General features: G+C 42.0%; 1 protein-coding gene across 6 annotated transcripts in view; it reads right to left on the bottom strand.

Moving 5' to 3' along the window:
* Nucleotides 1-8,261: 8,261 nt before the first annotated feature.
* UPF2 (UPF2 regulator of nonsense mediated mRNA decay) overlaps nucleotides 8,262-20,812 on the bottom strand; it is a 64,705-nt gene continuing 52,154 nt past the window's right edge. For 4 of the 6 annotated variants that reach the window (XM_042791867.1, XM_042791868.1, XM_042791869.1 and 1 more), the window contains 2 exons: nucleotides 17,204-17,324; nucleotides 8,262-9,552 (listed from right to left, as the gene is read on the bottom strand). In XM_042791867.1, the coding sequence (XP_042647801.1) occupies nucleotides 9,543-9,552; nucleotides 17,204-17,324 (131 nt within the window). In that variant the 3' untranslated portion in view covers nucleotides 8,262-9,542. Of the gene's footprint in view, nucleotides 9,553-17,199; nucleotides 17,325-20,812 lie in introns of those variants that run through there. The other 2 variants (XM_032985832.2, XM_032985834.2) reach the window with 1 other exon arrangement.

The raw sequence follows: 20,812 nt of genomic DNA, 5'->3' as shown, positions 1-20,812 counted from the left end.
TTGTTATTGTAAGCATCTGAAAACTGTGTAATTTTTTTTTTATCTGTTCTCTGCTTGCTTATCCATCCCTGCGAGACGGGGCCAGGGCTGCATTTTCCAGCTGGGAAATGAAGGCAGTGATGCTGAGCCAAGAAAAAAAGCAGCAATGAGCTTGACCTTTGGGTCACCAGGTTTATGCACTAATCCTGAATCACCCTTCCTCTCCCACCACCCCACCTACCGCTTCAGCAGCAGTTACTTGCCAGCCCAGGAGGAAAACCAGCAGTGTGGAACCTTAAACTCATGTGTGCAAGGAGTTGTTCATACTCTGATTAATGAAGATAAGCTACCCATTGTACTGATGCTCAGAGGGTGGAATGACACCAGTAGGAAAGGAGTATTCATCCAAGCTGTCATGGCAGGAGGGAGACTATTTCTTCATATTTAAACATCTATTAGGAAAGAGTTGTCAGCGCATTTCTATTCCCAATATACAAGCCAGCACACGGGTAGAGGATCAACAGGATCTTCAGGCTTCATGACACAAACTTCATTACCGTAGAACATTTCCTGCCTCCTAAATGGATTTAGTTTGCCTGATTAGGTTTAATTTTTATTTATGGCATGAGTTTCCCAGTGTGCTCAAGCCCAGGAAATGGGCGCTGTGTACCCAGCACAGAGGTTCCTGGTACATCCCACAATAAATCCCTGGGCTCTGCACCGGCCAGGCCGAGAGCGGAGACTTTCCTCTGCGGCACGTCACCCTGCAGGCAAGAGCACCGCTTTCTCTGAAACCAAAAGCTGGTTTGATTTTAGGTTAGGTGAGAATCACAGCTAGTAATAAACCCCTAGTTTCATAGGGCATGGGATTTGGATAATAAACCACAGACAATTACACCTCCCGGGCGTTATAATAAGAAAGGGAGAGTTTGCCCAAGTCCTGTTGTGTCGGTATTTCACCGGAAAAAGAAAGGCTGCCCCAGGAGCGACAAGGAGCCGGTGGCTGCCTGGAGCAGCTCGGCCGAATTCCCGGAGAGAAGCTGACGGCTCCTCCCTGCCCAGGCTGGCTGCCGGGTCTTCCTCCCAGGAGAGGGTTCTTCCTGCCCCGAGCCCGAGGAGGAAGCCGGAGCCACCATCACCACACGAAAAGCAGCTCAGGGCAGACAGGAAAAGCCAAAGCCGCCTCCGGGTTCCCCCTCACGACTTGGTTACCCGGGCTTCCTTTCCACCGCTCCAGAGACACAACTTCCAGAAACTCGTAGCAATTTAATCCACTTCCTGGATTAATACAGTAGAGACAGCAAACCTCTCTTCAGGCAGGTTATGAAAGCCTTACTGACACATTCACACCTTACTTCCCAGGAGGGACCAGTCTGCTCCTTAGCTTCCTATGGGCAGATATATGACAGAGATGTATGTGTGGGCATATAAATATATATTTAAAAAGCTGGATAGCGGGGCAGCTTTGCAGACAGGAGCAGCTCTCCCTTGCAGAGCAGACACGGGCTCCCCGCAGCAGCTGGAGGGGGCTCCTGGCAATCCCTTCCCTGAAGAGATGCAAGCAAGGACGCGTGGTGGCCCCGGTGCCCGCAGTGGGCGTAGGGCCCTGGCCCCGCTGGTGCCCAAGTTTCTGAAACTTGGATCCCTTGGAGCATCCTCTGGCTCAGGGGAGGTGGGCGCAGTTGATCAGTCACTGCTCTTTCATGGCATTGCTGTTTTCAATCACGAGCAGCCCGAGAAGTAAGCCAAGGGGTCAGAAATTAATATTCACCTCAAAAACAGGGATATTTTATTTTTTATTTTATATTTTTTATTTTATATTTTAGATTTTATTTTGTTTTATTTTTTATTTTATTTTTTATGTTGCTTTGTATTTTATATTTTATTTTATATTTTATTTTATATTTTTTATTTTATTTTTTATTTTATATTTTTTATTTTATTTTATTTTTTATATTTTTTTGGGTTTTTTTTATTTTTTATTTTATTTTTTATTTTATTTTTTGTTTTATTTTTTGTTTTATTTTATTTTTTGTTTTCTATTTTTTTTATTTACTATTTTATTTTATTTTCTATTTTATTTTATTTTCTATTTTATTTTACTAAATTAACCAGAGAAGAGGCTTTTAAGGGTCTGACTGGTGGCTGAAAGCCCTACGAGGTAGAACCGGCGAGCGGAAATCTGCAGCCCTGAGCGGGCTCCTTGGGTACCCCCCAACTCCTGTATTTGCACGGGCTTTTCCTTGTTTGCAGAGGAGGCAGAGCTGACCGGAGCGACTGATGCTAGCAAAATGAAGTCTCTCCAACACTGCTGCAGCGTTTCCTCTCCCGCAGCGAGCTGGCTGCAGTCCCAGCAGCCCAATCTCTCCGCTCACGTGGATTTAGAGCCATCTCAGCCACCGCACACACTGCCCGAGCCTCTGCTACCGCCGGCCGAGGAGACGGCTCTACCCCAAGCCCCATCTCGCATCTGCCAGTCCCACAGCCACGCCTTGAGTAACACCTCTAGTAGCCTCAGGCGCCTACAGGATTCAGCTCCGGACAAAGGCACCCGAATTTCGGTGGCGGGGCACAGGCAGGGGACACCCGGCTCCCACTGCCACAGCGGAGATGTCCCCCAGGGCACCGAGGCAGGGGCTGACCTCACCCTCAAGGACACACCTGGTACCTGCTGAGGCTTCTCTGCTCCCGGCTCCACCGGCCGTAGCAGGATTTCAACGCCTTGCACACACTGCAGACATCTCTGCCAGCTTCCACACTCCGGCACCTGAGCAATTTTGCGTCTATATGAGGTAGCAGAGGGCTTTTTTTGTAGCGGAACCAGCAGGACACAACGCGTCACTCCCCACAGCATCACTCCCTGACTGCCCACACCACCTTTGGTGGTGCCTCCATGGAGCTTTCTGCATTTTTAAGGTGGTCTCTTCCAGTTCCAATTCCTATTTTGAGGAAGAGCGGCACACCGGGGGGAGTCTCCTCACGCACACAGAGCTCAGATTCCAGCATCCACGAGGGAAATGTGCAATCTGAAATAAACGGGATACACAAGCTCCTACAAGCAGCCCTGTCTACCCTTCTGTCTACCCCGAAACGAGACTCCTCTCCTCGCGCGTGTCCCCGCAGGGCGCTGGCACTGACGGGGGAGCGGGGGCGGCCGAACACCCGGCGGGTGGGAGGGAGCTTGCCTGGGAGCAGGCAGCACCGAGAGCTTCAGCCACAGCTTCTCCAAGTGACCGTCGGGACAAGCTGCCACAAAAATCATCGCTGTGCTATCAGGGGGGCTCCAGCGGCAAGAGGAAGAACCGCTCAGAAGTATTTTCTGCAAATAGAGCCGAGTGATGTAACCAGCCTGAAAGTGCTGGGTAATTCATCAAGAATCGAGAATCTGCCCGGGGTGGTATTTCTCAGGGACAAATGTAGCCTCGAGGATTTCACACCACGCAGATAAACCCGAAAAGTCCGTATTTTCCCCCAGATTTCAATAACTTACATCAAAGGGGTGGAGCAGAGCACGCAGCCAGGTCCCTCCCACAGCCACAGGACCCGAACCGCAGCCACCCGCCGCCTTTCTCACCAGAGCTGCTCCGGCCCGGCTGCCCGCGCCGCGGCCGAGGGGGGCGGCTCGTCCCCACCCGTGGAGTGCTGGGGCCTGCAGGACGGCGACGACGGCGGTCTCGATTTACCTGCAAAATGCCACCATCAGAATTGCGAAGAACAGACACAGGATTGCAACAAAACTATGGTCTCCAGAAGCTAAAGAAAAAAAAAAAAAAAAAAAAATCACGCCAGCAGCTGTATCACAGCTAAAAGATTGGCCCAGTGGCGGTACCTTTAGTGGAGAAGAGCGTCACCAGCATCTCAGATGGCTTCCCAGGTCCCACTCGTGAGCGTTAGGGCTGTGAAACACATTAATGAGAGTGTGAGTCCTTACCAACACAACCCTGAGATACTACCAAAAAAAAGTTGCAAAAACAAACAAAAAAAAAAAATTAAGGGGTAAATACGACAAAATGTTCAAGCTCTTGGGCTGTCAACCATGACTTGTTCCCTTCAGAAAAGGTCGCTCTCTTTTATCTCAGGCACAACAAACTTTTTTTCCTGCAGGTAAATGTCAAAGAACAAATAAACATCAGCAAAATCTAAATTTCTTCCCCCTTCTTAAGTGTCTCAACCATTTTTTTTATATACCCGACGGTTTGGATCCAGGTAATGGAGGAAGGGAAAGGAGGCAGGCAGGAAGGAAGGAGTCTTTTTAACAGAACACTGTTTGTTCCTCTGACAATGATCATACACACCAAGTGTTTTAATGGCACAATCATACCCTGCCAATAACAACTTAAAAGCAAAGTTTATAATTCAGACAATACAAGTTTTGACATTTACTCACTTGTTTGATTCTTGCCCAAATAGTTTCCTACTCCCAGTACACTTGGAGTGGTTGGAAAAAACTATTTATAGTGGAGTTCTGAGAAGAGACAGCAATGCGTCATCTCAGACGAGCATCTTCAGCAGGGCAGAAGGGCATGTGGCTGAGGAAAAACTGGGGGGGGGGGGGGGAAGATTAGGGACCAAGATCAAAAGGGAAAAAAAAAAAAAAAAGAGGGAGGAGGGGAATTTAATATATTTATTGGGGGGCAACAGCAGGCTCGAGGTATTATTACTGTTGTATTTATTTTGAAAATATTCACTTACCTGGCTGGGATACATGGTCTTAACGCTATAGCACAACTTTTCGGGGACAGCAGTAATTAGCAAGTCGGTTTACTCGCTTTTTCGTTTCTCTACCCCCACGCAATACCTCCCGACAAACGCGCAGTGACCGTTTTGGTGCCGAGCGTGCGGCGGATGCTCGGGTCGGACGCCCAGCGCCTATCAACCGCTCGCCCGCGGCCGTCGCGAGCCGGTGCTGATGCCGCTCGGCCCGGCGGGCCGGGAGGAGCCGCCCTGCCAGCCCCCGAAGCCCGTCCCGGGGTATTTCCCCAGGTCAGCGCTTTTCAACGGCACCGCCTTCGCCGCAGTCAAACGCGTTCGCGTGTCAAGCGGAGAGAAGGCTGCAGCAGCAAACCGGGAACCCCTCCCAGCTCTCACCGTGCTGCCCCGCCAAGCACACAATTGCTGCTTCAGCCAGGAAGGTGCACACGAAAAACCTGAAAACTTCAGCAAATCAAGCAGTGTCCACAATAGAGAGCAGCTGGTTTTCTAAGCCTGAATGTAGATAAGGTTACACTGGGCGTGTGTGCTGTGCTGCGGGTGCACTGATGTGTTCGCGTGCATTTTTATCGCCGTAACACAAACAGAACTGACATTTCTCTGAAGGCTTGGGAAATCAATGAAATTAGAACAAGTCTGAAAACTCGGCGATTCATAAAAAAATATTTATATAATTTTCACAGTTTTATCACACTACAGCACTGCAGGGTAGAAAAGGATGGCCGGTATCACCAGCTGCAGTTCAAGGTGTCGCCTGCCAGTACTGACATTCCCGGGTGAACCCCTCACTTTCCAATTTCGGGGCTTCCCAGCCACCTTGGCTCCATCCCAGACCCAGGACTAACCCAGCACCTCAGCTCAAACAGGCCTTCAAGCGACCTACCATAAATCACAGACTGGTTTGGTTTGGAAGGGACCTTAAAGCTCATCTAGTCCCACCCCCCCTGCCCCGGGCAGGGCCCCCTTCCCCCAGCCCAGGGGGCTCCCAGCCCCGTCCAACCTGGCCTGGAACCCTTCCAGGGAGGGGGCAGCCACAGCTGCTCTGGGCACCCTGGGCCAGAGCCTCACCACCCTCATTTTAAAAATTTTTTTCTTCATGTCCAATCTAAACCCACCCTCTTTCAGATTTAAACCGTTGCTCCTTGTCCTGTCACTACAGGCCTTGGTAAAAAGCCGCTCTCCAACTTGCTTTAAGCCCCTTCATATATTGAAGGGCTGCAATCAGGTCTCCCCAGAGCCTTCTCCTCTCCAGGCTGAGCACCTCCGACTCGCCCAGCCTGGTCCCACAGCAGGGGTGCTCCAGCCTCTGCGCTGCATCTCAGCAGGTCCCAGGGACTCACATATGCCCAGGTTCCTCAGGTGGGCACAGACCTGATCAACAGTGGGAGGGATTTCATTCCCCCGGCCCCTGCCTTGAGTTTTAGGGGCTTGAGGGACGCAGGAAGAGAGATGACCACCAAAAAGTGAGGAAAAAAGAATCGTTGAGTACAATCGTGCAACGTGTCTGGTTGTCAGGAAGCCAGCAAAACGAGCCTCGCATCGGTGAAAACGCAACTTCAAATGCCTGGACCTGACTTCAGCCCAAATTCTTTCCAGAGAACAGTAAGATAACAGAAATCTTTTACGCAATCAAGAACATGAAACAATTTCTCCTTCATCTGTGGACATTTTCCCAGATTCAACTCCTTCCATATGACTCCGGGAGTGCTGCTTTAGAAATGCTCTTTGCAAGAGCGCTTCCAACTAGCGTCCCTTGAGAAATGCTCCCAGAGGAACATCCCCTCTCCCATCAAACAATTTCCCCAGTGACCTGTCACACCTGCGGGCCACTGTACTGTAGGAAAAGTTCAATGATATTAGACATAATTTCATTAATTAACGTCTTGGAATCTGGATAAAGCATCAAGATTCATAGATGGCAAGCACTGATCAAAATATAGGTTATTCCCCTGCTCCTGTATCAGAAGCAGGCTGCTCACCTGACCCTTTTAATTAAATATTCTTTAAAGGAAGCCACGCGATCCCTGTAGCAACAAACTGTACCTGAATCAGGTGGCAAAACTGCCCTGCAAGCAGCAGGACAGCAGAGCCACACCACCCGCCTGCGGGGCTACTGAACGGAAAAACAAAGGGTAAGTAGGATGCAAACATTTTTTTCACTGTGTGTCCAACCCCGATTGTTTCACTCACAATGACTTTTGACATAAAATTTTTGTTCAGCATTAGAATAATCTGTTCTAAAATTAAACTTCAAAAGGTTTCACTATTATTTTTTATTTTGGCCTGGGGTCAGGGAAATCCCCAGATGACCCCAAACTCTTTTCAGCAAATAATTTTATAAAGGTATTTCTATTGATCCAAATTCCATCCAAGGCATTAGATCGACACATACAAAATGGAGCTAATCTGAATTCATGTTTTATTTTTATGCAGTTACTCAATCTGGACAAATTAAATGCTTTTGAAACTAAGCAGCGCATTGAAGAAAAGGAAGTTGACTTTAGTTTGAACCCCAATTAGATGCTTAATTTGCTATTAGGAATTGGTGGGCATTTTTCATCAGGGAAGAGGAAAGGAAATTAGATTTGACCGAGGGATACGGTTGTATTGCTGTAGCAGGCATTCCTGGAGGAGCTCAGTTATAAATGTGATTAATAAACTTACCCGTAAGATTTACGTGGTGAAAAATATGAGAATAATCACACAAGACTTGAAACGAAAACCTGGTCTTCCTATAACACAGTCCTCCTTCAAGGGCACGTACCCACCACAGCCACGGGCACGGGCACTACCTTCTCCCCGCAGAGAGAACTGTGCCTGGAGAGAGTTGGGAAAAAACGAGGGGGTTTTGGGTGACTGCACACTTTCAAGATTCTTGCCTCCTTACGCAATGAGATCTGGCAGAAATCTAGAGAAACGCATCTACACGTGACGTGGCAAGAGCCTCAAGCCACACTCTGCAAACGGGAAGCTCTCTAGCACCAACCTGACCAGCGAGGTCCGCGGGGAAAACGCGCTCCAGCAACTCCAGCGCTTCTCGATCCCCGGCTGCTGGTGCACCGCGGGAATGGAAGGAGCAGACCTAGAGCTGCACTTGCGGATTCTCCACTCTTGGTGTTCAAATTCTGTGATTAAAGAGCGTAAATTTAAGTAGGCACATTGTAAAAACCCTGAATTCCTCCCTCCAAACGTCACTGATTTAACTCAGGCCAGTTTCTGGTCCCGATCACCATGGGCTGCACAGCAAAGGTGACAAGAAGCAGCTGCTGCAGACGAGGCGGTGATGAAGTCGCTTCTTTCAGAGCCACTGTCTGTGGAGGACAGCTTATGTTACATGAAACGATGATCTCAAGTTTCACAACTCCTTGCTAGCAGCAAAAAAACCTTGCATTTACTAAGCATGCGTCAAGTGCGTTGCTTGGGGCAGAAATCCTCCTGCTTTGGTAAAACGCCATCTGTTTTTACACTGCTTGTACGAAGCACTGTCCGAGCTACAGCCCCACGATACACCACAAACTCTTCAAAATATCATTTCAGAAGAACAAAGTCAGCGTAAAGAGACAGACACCAACTCTAAATTACAACACTTTATTGCAGCATTGGCAAAGGTCAGATTTCTGAAGCTGGTGAAGATCGGGCGGCATTTCTGTATGAAATGTTACAATTTTACAAGTCTCTCTTCCTACATGCAGAAACCAAAAACAGTGGTAAAAAGGATTTGAAAAGAGCTAGAAAAAAGAATTAGTAACAACATACAGATGAGCTCCTTAACTCAATTAACTACCTCTACCTGAAAGCAAACAAAAAACTATGCTAATAAATAACAGATTGTCAGAAAACAGACCAAGAAACCTCATTTCTACTTAGAAAAAAATAAAAATTCTACTTGTTTCCAGACTTAAATTTTTTTTTTTTTTTTAAACTTATTTTTTGTTTCAATAGACACAGAGGCTTATCAACCCATGAAGATCAACAAAATATTTGGATCCACTCCTTGACATCCTCCTGGTATGCTGACTGGCACGTATTGGTTTTCAGTGATACATACAATGGGCTCAACTATATCCCTGTCCTTAGGCTGGTGTCAGGCTGTTCCAAGCAGTACGAGTCAACACCCTGTGTTAATCAACTTCACATTCTATTTTAAACCTTAACAGACATTTTACCTCCTCGGTTCTGAAATTTTCACCCCTCCCCACCGGCCTCTTTCTTGCGCATCTGGCAGCAAAAGGCTATTCCTTAACCAAAAACTTTCTCGCTGAGGAGTGTTTGATAAGAAGTAATCCTACGTGTCAGGGTTTTCTTTTAGATTTCACCATTTGCACTACATTTTTCTACTGTAGATTTGCAGCCCCCAAAGAATATCCTTCCAAAACAAAGTGCTCGATTCGGAGAGAACGGAACTTGCATCAAGTTTAGAACTTTGTTCTCCCACATACTGAGCTGTCAAAGACCCTTTCTGTTCCAGTGTAATCCATCTGAATTTCAGGTTGATCTTTCTTTTCACCAAGCTGCTCACTGGTCAAGTTAACCATCTCATTCATTTACTTCTGCTCTTATGAGAAAATTAACCCTCAATGCGGTTCCCATAACAAAAAGCGCTTTTTTTTTTTTTTTTTTTTTTTTTTTTGTAGGCCATGACTGGAAGCTTCCACTTGTTCTGTGTGGGGTTGGGGGGAAGAGGGGAGGCTGTTGTTTCTGCCCCACGGCCCCAGCCTGTCCCAGGTTTCGATTCTGAACGCTCTAGACTGACATGCTGAGATGTGTCCACTGCTCTCATTTAATCGCTGGAGGACTCCACTATCCACAACATCAGAGATACAGGACCTAATGAAATGACACTTGCTGCTGGATCAACGTCTCCTAAGAAAAAAAAGGAGAAAAGAAACAGTTTAATATGAGATATCCAATACTACGGGGGTTAGCAACCACTGAAATCAACTGCTAGTGATTTTGATAGTCTTTCATCCTCTACATATTACAGTTACCCATTTCTATTATCTGCACATATTTTCCAAGAGACCACATCAGACAAAAAAACGTAGATAATCTGTATCAGGAAAAAGTCCCCTGCACAACCTCAGTAGATGAACACAGAATTGTTCAGAAATAGCTGCCTTATCCTCTCAGATGAAATGCTAAACTACTGAAGTGCACAGCTGACTTGTAAATTGGTTGAAATACAAGTTATTTTAAATACTTGTCATCTTTTTGTGCAGCTTCCTTATGTTTAGAGGTACTGCAGAAAGATTAAGAGGGCTTTCTAGAGTCAAATAATTGTTTAGAACATTTTTAGAGAATCAACAGTTACATTAAAATCTTTGATCACCCCTTGTTCATGAAAAACATGTCCCTACCCAGAAAACGTCCAGATTCAACAAGACCAGAGTAATCTAGCAGTAATGCTAATCCAGTATCACTGACTTCAGCACAACTGTCAGTTACTGTATTCCGGGCTGGTTTTCAGTTGATTTCTAGACTGCAAATTAAAATTTAGTAGTACAAAGCAAAGTAAAAATTAGACATTTATAATTGCAAGAAAGCTCCAGGGCTACACCTCCAAGTCTCCTACCATGTAAACAAAACAGTTCATGTTTCTTTACATAATGCATAAACCTCAAGCATTTGTTGAACAGTAATTTAATCTAAACCTAGTTTTTAATGAAAACCTTGCAAGAAAAATGTTACAAGTATACAAATGTTACTGGACATAGTAACTTCCGCATTTTTCGTAACAGATGAAGTTTTCACAGTAATTCTGTATTCTTGTGCATTGCTTTGTTTTGTTACCCAGTATTTATGTATTTTATTTAAACACACTGTATATTTTTGTCACAAAGTAATGAGCTGATGCATCACTACAGCTTACTGCAGAATTGCTTCTACTACTTGGTTTTAAGCATCTTTTAGTGTTATGTAATACAATATTCCAACTCCTTGTGGCGCACATGACCTCCGGAACATGGGCTACGTGGTTGCAAAAGAAAGGAACTTTAATTTTGATATATTTAGTAGAATGAGAGTTCACTTGCAGAATGTTACAGCTTAGAAGAAGCTTCAAACATCAATGAATTGCAGAACCGTACTCTTACCTCTCCATCTCCCTTCTAAAAAATGATTCTACCACCGATGGGGAGAAGGAGAAAGGCTAGTACTAGCTGGATGTATCTAACTTGGTAAAAATGACTCTCATCCAAGCCAGCAGCTGCCTTGGCACACTGGTGGCAGATCAGGCAGCGTAAACAGTGTTTCAGTGGATTACAGCAAGGTGCTGCTGGTCAAAATCTTAGTAGCAGTTTTTCCAAACCCAGGTATTTCACAAGACATTTCTCTCCCAACCAGTAAACTTGATTCACGCCTATATTTGGCAAGGTCAAACTTAGTGCACAGTTGTTATTAAAAACATCTTGAACCCTATGTACAGAATGAATTGACTTTTTTGCAATCCGCTCCCTGCCCCCCTGCCTTCCCGCTACCAACACAGTTACTTGTACAAAAATCCTACAGTCGGCTTCGCAACGACACTGTGTAAGTACCAATACTGCCTACATATACTCCATGTGATAGAGAGAGAAACACAGATATGCTTTTACCTGACCATGGCTGGAATAGAAAACTGGAACTTGTAAAAAACACACAGAAATACTACATCACAGCACAGGCGAGGAGAGAACCACAAATCCACCGCACATGTGAAGTTGGAGGAGTCTAAGTCAGCAAGACCACGTTATGGTTTAAACTGAAACATGCTCAGGAGAATATAAGTGAAATCAAGTCCTTTCTGCACATTGTTGACATCACAAGATCACTGAAAACTATTATTTCTTAACATGTGAGATCTTTGAAACTAAATTTCACACTTCTCCCTAACCCCTTCATGTCCTCCACCAACCTGCAATGCTCGCTGTGTGCATTTCTGGAGTACTGTATTTCTTCACAAAATTCAGGCACCTTCCTTCTCCAACACCTCTCAAAACTCACTTGCTGATTTACTTTTCATGACTAATCTCAACTTTGGTGCTCTCCACACTCCCTCTCTCCCCTAATCACATTAACTGAAAACAAGAACATGAAATAGAAACAGAACGAACATCTGGGAATTATTTTTCTGGTTTTAACATAATGCTCTTTCACGAACAGGTCTTTTCTCTGTGTGCCTTACTCTGCTGTACACATTTTCTTGCTTTCAGATGCATGAGCTTTAGAGGGGAGGACAGTTCTTGAAGAGGAAAACAGCACCTGAAGTTCAGACTCCTGCTCTGAACTGTTGCCTGCAAGGACAGCAGAGAGAACTTAGAGACCGACCTTTGCTTTCAGTTCTCCTCCCACAAAACTGGCCGCTGAGAATAAACAGTATGTACGCATTCCTCTATGCTGGCAAGAGAAGAAAAATACTGCCGAGTACTAACTTCAGTCCTGGGAAACTTAAATTCAAGTACCTGCCACATGTCAGTCAGCTTCTTTCCTGTCTCACAGATTTATGGAATTGGACAAAATATCACTTGTCTTCCGCGTGGGAATGTGTAAGCGTGTACACATATCAGACTGTGAGGTGACTGGATTCCACACTAATGAATGCAGTAACAGATTACAGACATACTGTACCTTAATACGGGCTGGAGAAAAATTTCAGCAAATGTAAAGGTGTTTAGAATCATTCTAAACACACTACTGCTGCTGGTACAATCAAGTTCTCAAAAGAAAAAACTGGAAATTACATTCTGTGGAATGGTAACAAACAATTTTGTATTGAAAAAATGTAGTACTGGATTTTAAATAGCTTTTATCAATTTAGCTGTAGAAGAATATATTCTCTGGAACAATCACATTTCAGAGTGTGTGTTTCTGGACTAATAAAATACTAAGGTGCCCTGATAATTTCCTAATAAATCTAAATTGTCAAATTCCATACTGTAAACATCACAGATTCAAGTAAAAAAAAAAAAAAAAAAAAAAAAATCAAAGTCACAGTATGCAAAGTGTGCTGTTATCAGGAAGGTGTTTTGAGGACTGGTAGGTAGTTCCCAGAGGGCTGCAAATCTGTAGGGTGTTTTGTTTGGGTTTTTATTATTATTTATACTGAAATGGCTTTTTTTTTTTAAAACAAAGTCTTCATAAATGAATATGCTAATCAATAAGACCTTGTCTTCCTTTCTCCCTGAACTATAACTGTGATCAGGTGTGTCTCTACCTTTGCTGTGCTTGCAGAGACCAACAAGCACCACATTGCCAAGACAAACATCCGAGGACCTGGATTTTCTTCTTCTTTTCTGTTCAGTTCCAGTGCGGTTCACCAAAAGAAGCTGCAGGATTTGGAACTGCCCCTCTCCATATTCCTACCCTGGCCTTTCCTCCCATAAAAGAGCTGAAAAGGGAGGTTTGTCTTTCGCTGCTGGGTTGTTTGAATGGCTTTCATGGGAGACTGCGCTAGTGTGTGTATGTAGCAAGGAAAAGGATGTAGGACAGGATCAGGAATGACAACTGAGAAAAGGTCAAGATTAAAATACAGATGGAAAAAAATGGCAACGTATAAGGTGAACTGAGCACACAATTAAAGAGAGCACTGAATTTTTTAGTATTTATGACATCTAGAACATGAAAAGGGGAGCCATTTCATCATAAGAAGCCCTGAAGCAAGAGCAAAATATTACTGCTGAAGTGATGACCTCTCAATTTTTTGAAAAGACTAGATGATTGAAAATGACAACCAGGGATTTCAAAAGCAGCATGATGAACCAAGGGACAGATTTGTCAAATCAAGACAGTGACACAGCAACACCCAAGGCTGTCTAGTTTGAGACAATTACAATGATAGTCGACGACCATCAGTTAGACTGGGGCTAACAAAGAAACTGGATTTAGGCTGCCCAAGACTTCTGGTATGGCAGTAAGGAGTGAATTCAAAGCTTCAAAGTATAATATTGGTCAATACATCAACTACATAGTGGTTGATGTATGACGTGTGTTTGTCCAGTAGCTGAAACAGGAAGTGATGTTAAATTCACATTTTTCCTTATTATCCATACTCTGATTTTTCAGCATTAATGAGCTAGTCTTTATTATGAGAATATTTAGATAATAAAAACCTAGTATCCTGTTATTACCTTTATACTCAATGTTTCTTTATTAAATGGGCTAAAGAGAAATAAGAGTCGGATGCAAATAGGAGACCTAAAATTACCAATCAACTTGCATATGATTTAGTTTGTCAGCTTATGTTTGCATCCCAGTGGGCCTTTTGACACAGACAGGTCTTCTTTCTTTACTATACTTTCAAAACAGCAGTGACTTTTGAGGTTACTGCTTTTAATAAGGAGCGGTTTAACAAGTTAAAAACCTCCTTGGTAGGCCCACTTCTCTATAGTCAAATTTCTCACTTCTTTCTACTTTCTTGGTAATCAATGCTTTTAAATAGATCTCAGAGAATGTGGTTATTTACATTTCACTTTATAAGCAAGCCATTTAATGGATCTCAATCCTCTTAAAAATATTGTTCCTTTGTTTAAAGTGAGAGGCTGTTCTCCAGAACTGTAAAAGAATATTTTCATGATAGTCTCATCACTGAAAAAAATTACATTTGTGAATTTTGTGTTTCCTGAAGGTATCAGTTTAACAGCTTGATAGCCAAAGTCCTCTTTGAATACACAAATACTACAGAACTGGAGGAAAGAGTGAAAATTGTTGCCTTGCCCATTCCGCTGAAGCAAATAGAGGAGCCCTACTTTTATAGAGTCACAGTAGATGATCTTTAAGATCAGTCAACCTGAAATGTATGAGTCCCCAAAAGAATCTCCTCCTTCCAGGATTACCAGGTCTTAAAACCTGAGGCTATACAAGCAGGCGATTACATAAAAACTGGAGTTTATTGCTCTTTATGATCCAGCATTTTGCATGTACTAAGTAGTAAGAAATCTGACAAAGCATGTAAATCTCACTGCATTTAATTCAATACAGAAAAAAGGACATTAACAGATAACAAATGAAGTAAACGCTGCAAAAGATTTGTCTCATTTTGGAACAAAATACATGCTGTATAGCCACAGGCACTAATTCATTCTTCCATTTACTGTGGGTTTATCACAGGCAAAGGAGGCAACACATTTGTGGGTGTGTTTGATTTTGGTTTGGTTCAGCATCCCACTAGACCAAAACAGAATCACAGAAAAATGTAGGTTCCAAGGGCTCTCTGGAAATCATCTAGTCCAAATCCTGCTGTGACAGGAGGGCTAACTGCAAAGCAAGATCCAGTTGCTTAAGGCCAAAAACATACCAGAGAACCCAGTGCTGCCTTCATTAATTTTTGAATCATCCATTATGATCAGTAGGTTTGGATTTAACTTTCTAAAAAGATGTCTGAAACACTGTGCTTAGGATGTGTTTAGCAACACAGAAGTAAAGGTAAAAACACCAAATTGACTTCTCTACTCTTAGCCCTACAGTGCAGGAAAGTCCTCACCCCTACCTTATCAGAACTTGTCGGATTGTACATTACAATGGCATCAACCAGGAGATTTACTTGCTCAGATTATCCCTAACCTCAAGAAATTTAAATTAAAAAGTTGCATACCTCAAAGAAAGTAACATACATTTTTATTTCCAATAAGCTTGAGTTGTTATTGGAAGAAAATAATGCATCAGTCTTCATATACAAAGAACACAGCTCATTCATAACGTCAGTGATAGCATCTGTAATCATACAAATTGGTTCCATCATGTAGGAAAATGAAAACTTCTCCAAACAGGTACTAAATTACTAGCTCAGTTCTTATTTGCTCTCAGCAAAAAGGAAGATACTCTGGTGTCCTCAGAGTCCATGGGGTAACAACTTAACTAAAACATGAGGCTAGTCTGGGGACAGAGACTGCAGTTCACCCTTCAAAGTGAGAGGACAATCTTCAATATATGCTACAAGTCAGAAGCTCTAAATATGTAGGTGACAGAGAATCTATATCAGAAGTGGTAAGCCATTGGTGGACCCACAGTCTTCAATAAATAGATCTCTGCTTAAGTATTTTTCAGTGGGGGTTAAGGAAAGTAACATTCCCTTACTACAGGCTAAGATGGCTCAACTGAGACTGCAAGTCTGAGCATTGCACTACACAACAAATAAAAGATGCCCGCTAAAACAAACTTCCTGGTGACCACTTCAAGGAGTTTACAGATTAAAAGGAACAAGAGTGAATTACATAATCCAAAACTACATCAGAATTGCAAGCGCATGGCACAGCAATGTGAACAAGCAAACAAACTGTTCACTGGACGATGTCTGACCTAGTTTACAGTAAAGTCCTAAACTGTATTTTCCCAGAAAATCTTGAAAATATAAAGCTTTCAAAATAACTGCATTAAAAAAAAATCTGCAAATATCACACCCACTGGTCTGGCTGCTATGTTTAAAGAATAACTGCAATGTACTCCTCGTACAGGTTGCAAAGCATTTGGGAGAGATGACCGAAAGAAGACTGCAGTCATTTATGAAATACCTGCAAGCAAGTGTAACTGAATAGTTTCTATTTCAATGACAGTATTAGGCCAGTAATATGAAAAAGCTAAAAACTGACAGAACTGTTCATTTTACTGAACTATACCTGGTTAATGAAAAAAAAAAAAATTAAAATGCAGCCTGTTTTCAAAAAAAAGGGGTTTCTTTATACAAGCAGTATCTGCATAGGGTCTCAGTGGAATGAGTGATGCTCAGGAAATTACAGAATGCCTGTGAAAAATGTAGGAGAAAGAAGTGAGCAATGTTACTGTAACACAGGATTATTACATTAACCTATTCCTAGTTAACAAAAGCAGACCCATTAGTAGGTGAACTCTCCCTTCCCACCTGGTGCTCCCATCTACCCACCTCCGAAATTAACTTGCAAAGAAGAGAAACATGAAAGCAGTCTGCATTTCACCGGAAACTCTGGCTATTAAAATTTGTGCCGCTGGGTTAATTTCATGGTTTATTCTCAAGCTTACTCTGGGTGAGAAGAGACACACAGAGATATATTAAAGCTGCAGAATGACTGCTATGCAATCTGGAATGGCTCTTTTCCTGTTAATACTGGTTTTGGTATGCTCTTGCACACCATAAGTCCAAGGTTCTCCTTCCTGCTCCCTGCCCTTAACTTTACTTCTTTCCAGGGCTTCAGGTTCAGAGGTACAGCTCACAAATTTACCAAACTGAAAAAGCACAACGGGAATTTCTCTAGATATTTTTGAGTAACCTCTCCTTCCTCTCATTGAGAATCCAGACTTGCATCTTTCCACCTGTAAGAAGAGGCGCAGACTACCAGCCATTTCACAACTGAAAAATAATCCTCTGGCTTCCAAAACTCTGTCAAGGATGTATTTACAGACACTGTATTAGAAGCACAAAACACTGCTCAGTATTTTAACAGAATACTTTAGAATGGAAACTACTAACAAATGCACTTGCACTACGAAGAACATCATCTGTTTCAATTGTGAAAGTAATTACTTGCCTAGAACCAGAATTACAACATTTAAAGGAAGATCTTCCTACCTCCCACCAGTTTTAAAGATTAGATCTGCATTAGGTGCTCCCTTCGGATGCTGGTAACGAGGCCGCCGTTCACGATTAGTATTTGCTGGAGCTGGACGCTGTGCCAGAGACTGCAACATTTCTGTAATATCAGACAGAAGAAAGTTAAATACATTCTCTATGCATCTCTTTAAAGAGGAATTTACAAAAGCACATTTCACTGCCATGTAGTAAAAAATTATTCCACAAGAGCTAATTTTAAAAAAGGTACTAAATTGCATAGACAGCTTTCACAAATCCAAGCTACCCCATTAAAATGAACTTGCATTTCCAGGTGCTCTTACAGAAGGAATGCCAGCAATGGTTTTCATCACAGGTGCTTAAAGAAAGGAGCTGTGACCTTTTCTTTCTAAACATATCAGCCATCAGTTTCTTTCTCAGTGATCAGGGACAAAGCTTCACAGCAGCATGAGAAGCCACAACATTAAACTACCCTGAAATAATAACAATTGGACAATGTTGCTGCCAATTAAAGACTCAGCAAGAAACCTGTCCTAAAATTAGGCATTGGGAAGTCAGGTATTTAAGTCTAAGACAGACATAATAGGATCCTTTCACAGAGAAGACAGCCACCTGAAGAGGGTGACTCAGCTGACCTACATTACACCAGCTGGTCCACGATGGAGTTTTTCACTTAATGATCAGAGGGAAGAAATAGGTGTGTGCAGAAAGAAGCCTACACTACATAGTTTATCCCTGGACATCCAACTTTTGGGCAGTTTAAGCCAGATAAATACTGTATTTTGGCATTTGGTAAAACTTAATTTCTAAAATTTAATTTCATTTAAAAAACTATAATAAATGGCTCTTTACCAGGCTAAGTTAATGGTTATTAAATACCCAATATAATTATGAATACATCATAGAAACCTCTACGTAACCTCTGTCCATATGTTAGTGCATCTAATGGAAAGTATTTCTGACAGTCCACCTGTGCAAGAGTCTACATTACTCAGCAAAGAGACAGATGGAATAAATGAAGGGGAAAAGTGGAATAAGCTGTTAAACAGATTATGTTTGAAAGTCTGCTCTGTCTGGTTCTTCAATCTCTAATAATCTTATTGGAGACACATACCCATCATCTGCTAGAAGGAAACTTCCACTACCCTCACACGATGACTTGCACAGGGCAAAACTGGAGACCCTGAGATTCTCTCACCACTTACAGAACGCATGCAAAGCTTTCAGTAAGTTATCCACCCAGTCTTTGTGAAACTGGGAAACAATGAATGATTTCATATACACTATTGTTGTCAACAGTTAATAAACTATATATTCTCACTCTGTATATTCCCCTGTCAACCCCTGGAAAGGGCAAAGAAAGCAATTCAACACCCTGACAATCCACTTCTGTAAACATCATGAAATAACATCCTTCAAAACAATTCTGTATGCCAGAGAGATCTCTGTTGGCAATGATGAGACTCAGTAAGAGAGTAAGAAGACATCCTGGGACCTTGCCAGCCAGGTGCTAGAAGCAAGCAATGAACGAGCAAGTATGTGCATGCCTGTCTCTTCTGTTTTCCACACAGTAGGTGAAAGAAAATATCAGGGTTTGTGAAAAGTCAGTAACTGAGAAGCTGAGTAACTGAGAAGATAACGGAAAAAATGGCAAGGGAACACAATGTATTAGCTAGGCTGAAGGCATGCCACCCATCATTGGTTTTAGTAAAGAAAAAAAAAAATCCACAAATAGTAGTCTAAATTAGAGAGTCACCCAGTCCTAATATTTAAATTAAAAATGATTGTAATACTCATAAATATTGCTATAGTATTAAATAATTATCTGATACTACTTTGAAGTGCACTGGTGAATTTTCATCCATTAGCTACCCTGTGCAGATTTAAAAAAAAAAAAAAAAAAAGGCAAATGTTAGGACAGCTTTGAGGCATTCTTCCAGAAATTTCGAGACTTCTTCCTCCTTTGGTAACTTCAAAGCTTGAAACAGAAATTTAAAACCAAATCTTTCTTTCAGTGGGTACATACCAACTTGTTAGAGGCAAGCTGACTCTTCAAAAGTAACAATCAACTGCACAAAATCTAAATAAAAAAATAGTTCAAAAGAGGAAAGTAATTTGGCCTGTTTCATTTAACCTGACCGAAAGGTCCTTTTTACTTTGGTTTTACTGTGTATATTACCCAGGATAATAAAAAAAGAATCAACAGATGTTTTAAAAATGGATGTCAGTTATGGAAAAACCTGTTTCTTCTGTGCTGATTTCCCTCCTATATTAATCTTTTATACACAGCATCTAGAAAAATCTATGAGAAGGTAAAAAAAATCGCCTATTACTGGTTATCAACTGGTATCAGTTGTCTGATTAACTTCTCTTGGACAAAATCAATGTGATACTTTTTTAGATAAAAAGCACAACTGCTCACAATAAGATCCCAGATTAAACAGACTGATTTTAAAGATATCAACAAAGTTGTATGACAAGGTGTAAAACCCCAAATGCCCTGATCAGTAAAAATATCAGAAATATCATTAATGAGGAAAACCCCACAAAGTCTAAGAAAGTCTCTTAAATATCTAATAATAGATTCTACTGTTTCTCTTCCTTTTTTGCAAGTGGGCTTCATAAGAGGAAGGTGTCTCAAAATAAGTTTTTAAGCTGATTATGATGTTTAACACTAAGAATATAGTGTTACCATTTCAGAGCTCTTGCAGACAATCACTTTGGAAAAATACTCCTTTTTACAACTCCAAGTTTAGTTCTTGTACTATCAAAGTTCTGAAAGAAGTCTTAGATTCCATACTGACTTCAGAATTAGAGCTGCTTTAATTTAAATTTCCTATTTCTTGATGAATAATGACCTTTCACTAAATACCTGAAATGAGATTTCCTGCTAATTAACTACTTATACTGTGATTAACACCAGACTGCAACATCCTTACAAAAAAAACGAGCAAGAACTTTGGAGATGTTAAATGGAAATACTAACGTAAGAACCGAATACCATCAGTTTTATTCATTTGGCTTTGTTTACTATCTGAGTAAGCCAAGGAAAGTTGAGTCTGAAAAAACCCACAAAAAAAAAAAAAAACACAGAACAAACCACTCAACGACCAAACACACCAAGTGCACCAGTTTAGGGTCTACATGATCTGTCGTATTAACTGTTTGCTTCAATCTGTCCGGGTTCCAAAATGCCTGACTTACATATCTTTAAAAAACAAGTTAGATCATATAATTTGTATGAAACCTTCATTCTGTTAATATATTCTTATGCTCCAGATTTGTAGCACTCCAGAACTTTTAGCAATATGAAGCTCAGGTGACAGTTTGTATTTCTCAGGTGAAGGTTACCTCTTAGTATTTGTAAGTCTTAGCAAGATGGATGAAGAGTCTAAATACTAAAAGTATCTAAAATACCTATTAATATCTAAAAAGCAGAGTTTCAGTTGCACAGAATTAATTCCTCTTGTATCCTACTCAATTGTCTTGCAGTAATGGAGACAATACCATAAACATCAGATTAATCTTGTGTTATCTTATTTTTAAGGAAACAGTCTCAGTTCTCCCCCTCTCCCCACAGAAAAATGAGAATGCTGAGATTTGAGGCTC

The sequence above is a fragment of the Tyto alba genome, unplaced genomic scaffold (genome assembly GCF_018691265.1).
Source record: "Tyto alba isolate M040663 unplaced genomic scaffold, T.alba_DEE_v4.0 Super-Scaffold_2, whole genome shotgun sequence".
Classification (NCBI taxonomy): Eukaryota; Metazoa; Chordata; class Aves; order Strigiformes; family Tytonidae; genus Tyto; species Tyto alba.
The sequence above is the reverse complement of the archived record's forward strand: the minus strand, read 5'-3'. Positions and strand labels throughout refer to the sequence as shown.